General features: G+C 46.8%; 1 protein-coding gene across 1 annotated transcript; it reads left to right on the forward strand.

Moving 5' to 3' along the window:
- Positions 1-727: 727 nt before the first annotated feature.
- Positions 728-1318, forward strand: LOC139202641 (transmembrane protein 275-like). Its single transcript, XM_070832183.1, has one exon. It carries the CDS (start codon positions 728-730, stop codon positions 1316-1318), a length of 591 nt encoding a protein of 196 aa, XP_070688284.1.
- Positions 1319-1969: the final 651 nt, after the last annotated feature.

Consider the following 1969-nt stretch of genomic DNA (forward strand, 5'->3'; position numbering starts at 1 on the left):
TGGTTTGCACAGTGCACACATGCAAAACCTCATCACTTCATTGCGCCTGATTTGATTGGACCGTTTGTTCCAGAACCCTGCAGTGCCCCCAGTGGCAAATCTTCTCCATAACTTGTAGTATGTGTGAGCAGCAGGGCGGCAGGAGCTCACTCTGCTGTGCTCCTGCTGGAGGGAGATCTCTGCTCCAGCCCTGTGGCTCCTGCACTGCATGATGGACAGGGGAACACCAGACTGGATCATGGGTCTGATCTAAAGTAAGTGACAAACAATGATGCTGTGTGGTTGTTTTCAGGTTTTCTTCTCAGTGCAAGTTATCTGTGCAGCAGTGAGGAAAATGTGGTTTTGTGGATTCTCATCTGTTTTATTTCTAGCTATAACTGGGAATAGCTGCACTTCTAGTGGTACTGCAACATGCATTAAATGTTTCCCTTCCTGCCCACCTTTCTAAGTAGGCCAAACTGATTAGTTAACATTTATGGAGGAAATTAATTAAAATTTAAAAACGAATTTTTAAAAAAAAAATGTCTTTTATAGCACTACAAATTACTTTTGCATTAAGTGTTAAATAAAAAGTAAAAAAAAATGTCACAGTGATTTACATCACACACATTTGTTCTTCCTCTTCAGCCACTTCACCTTCATCTCTGTCTCTGAAGTGATGAGTTCAGTGATCAGTCAGTCATCTGATCTGCAGCTTCTCTGGGTCTCACAGAGCTATCCATGAGACATGGTGCTACCTGAAAAAACCTCCAGACCATCTGCTCCCAAGAGGGTCTCCAAGCGGCATGCCCTGCGGCACCAGAGCCTGCCCTCCCCGGCCCTTTGCTGCGCCTGCGGCCTGTGCATCATGCTGGCTGGCATCAACATCACCCTGGTGGGAGCTTTCGCTTTTGGCACCTTCATCCCTACTGGCAACCCCCCCATTATCATAGGGCCTCTTCTTTTATTGATCGCCCTGGTCTTCTTCATGGCCTGCTGTGTGGTCAGCAGGAGGCCCCCCGCCAACATGGCCCGCGCGGCTAAAGCAGGTGAAAAGTGGGGGCTGATGCGGATGGGGACAGCAGCGTTTGAGATGGAGACGAGCGAGCACACGCTGCAGGACACCACGGCTGTTCAGCTCAGCCCCACCAACTCCCCCTCATCCTCTCACAAGTCCTGCTCCAGCCACGGGGCTGACAAAGCTGCTCCTGGCTGCCAGGATGGAGTCGGTGAGCTGCACATCTCAGAAATGTCTGACATGGGTGTCACTGGAGATAACCTCAACTTGACCTCTGATGGCAAGGAGAGCGCTCCCACGCAGAATGCTTCCTCCACATAGCATGGACGTCCTCGCACAGCCTGCCTGCTAGAGGGCTTAATTGTTTAGCTGTTAACAGAATGGAAATGTGTTGTGCAAAACCTCTCTGACTGTAGCTCATTCTGTGTGTTATGTTGTTGAATGTTTATGGCTCAATCCCAGGATGTTCATTACCTTTCCAGAACAGAAACGGATGATACCTTAATCCAAGTGCCTGCATGTTTGTATACTGCAGAAAACAGTTAAAGCAGATTATCCTGCCTTCATGTTCTGCAGATCGACTGTGGTTCGTGCTTATTATCATATACGTTGGGAGAAAAGATGTGTCCAGAGTGTGTCCAGCCAAGCTTCTCTGAGCCATGACAGCTGTTCCTGTGTAAGCCTGGAAAATCTCAGCCACAGTTATAACCCACTTTGACAGGACTGTTTCTTTTATTTGCTTACATCAGCTGCAGCCAGTGAGTCGAGATCTGTGTCTGTTCAGGAGCTAATTAGCGACTGTGGTTGTCATGTTGTAGCACTGTCATTATCATATATGTTTTATAAATAAACCTGAAATCCTATTTGATTGTCAGTGAATTGGTGTGTTGCTGTAGAAAAAACACTCACTAAATTAAATGAATAATAATTGAACACAAACAGACTCTTTGTGTAGCATGCACAGAAACAAAG

The sequence above is a fragment of the Pempheris klunzingeri genome, chromosome 6, assembly GCF_042242105.1.
Source record: "Pempheris klunzingeri isolate RE-2024b chromosome 6, fPemKlu1.hap1, whole genome shotgun sequence".
NCBI classification, from domain to species: domain Eukaryota; kingdom Metazoa; phylum Chordata; class Actinopteri; order Acropomatiformes; family Pempheridae; genus Pempheris; species Pempheris klunzingeri.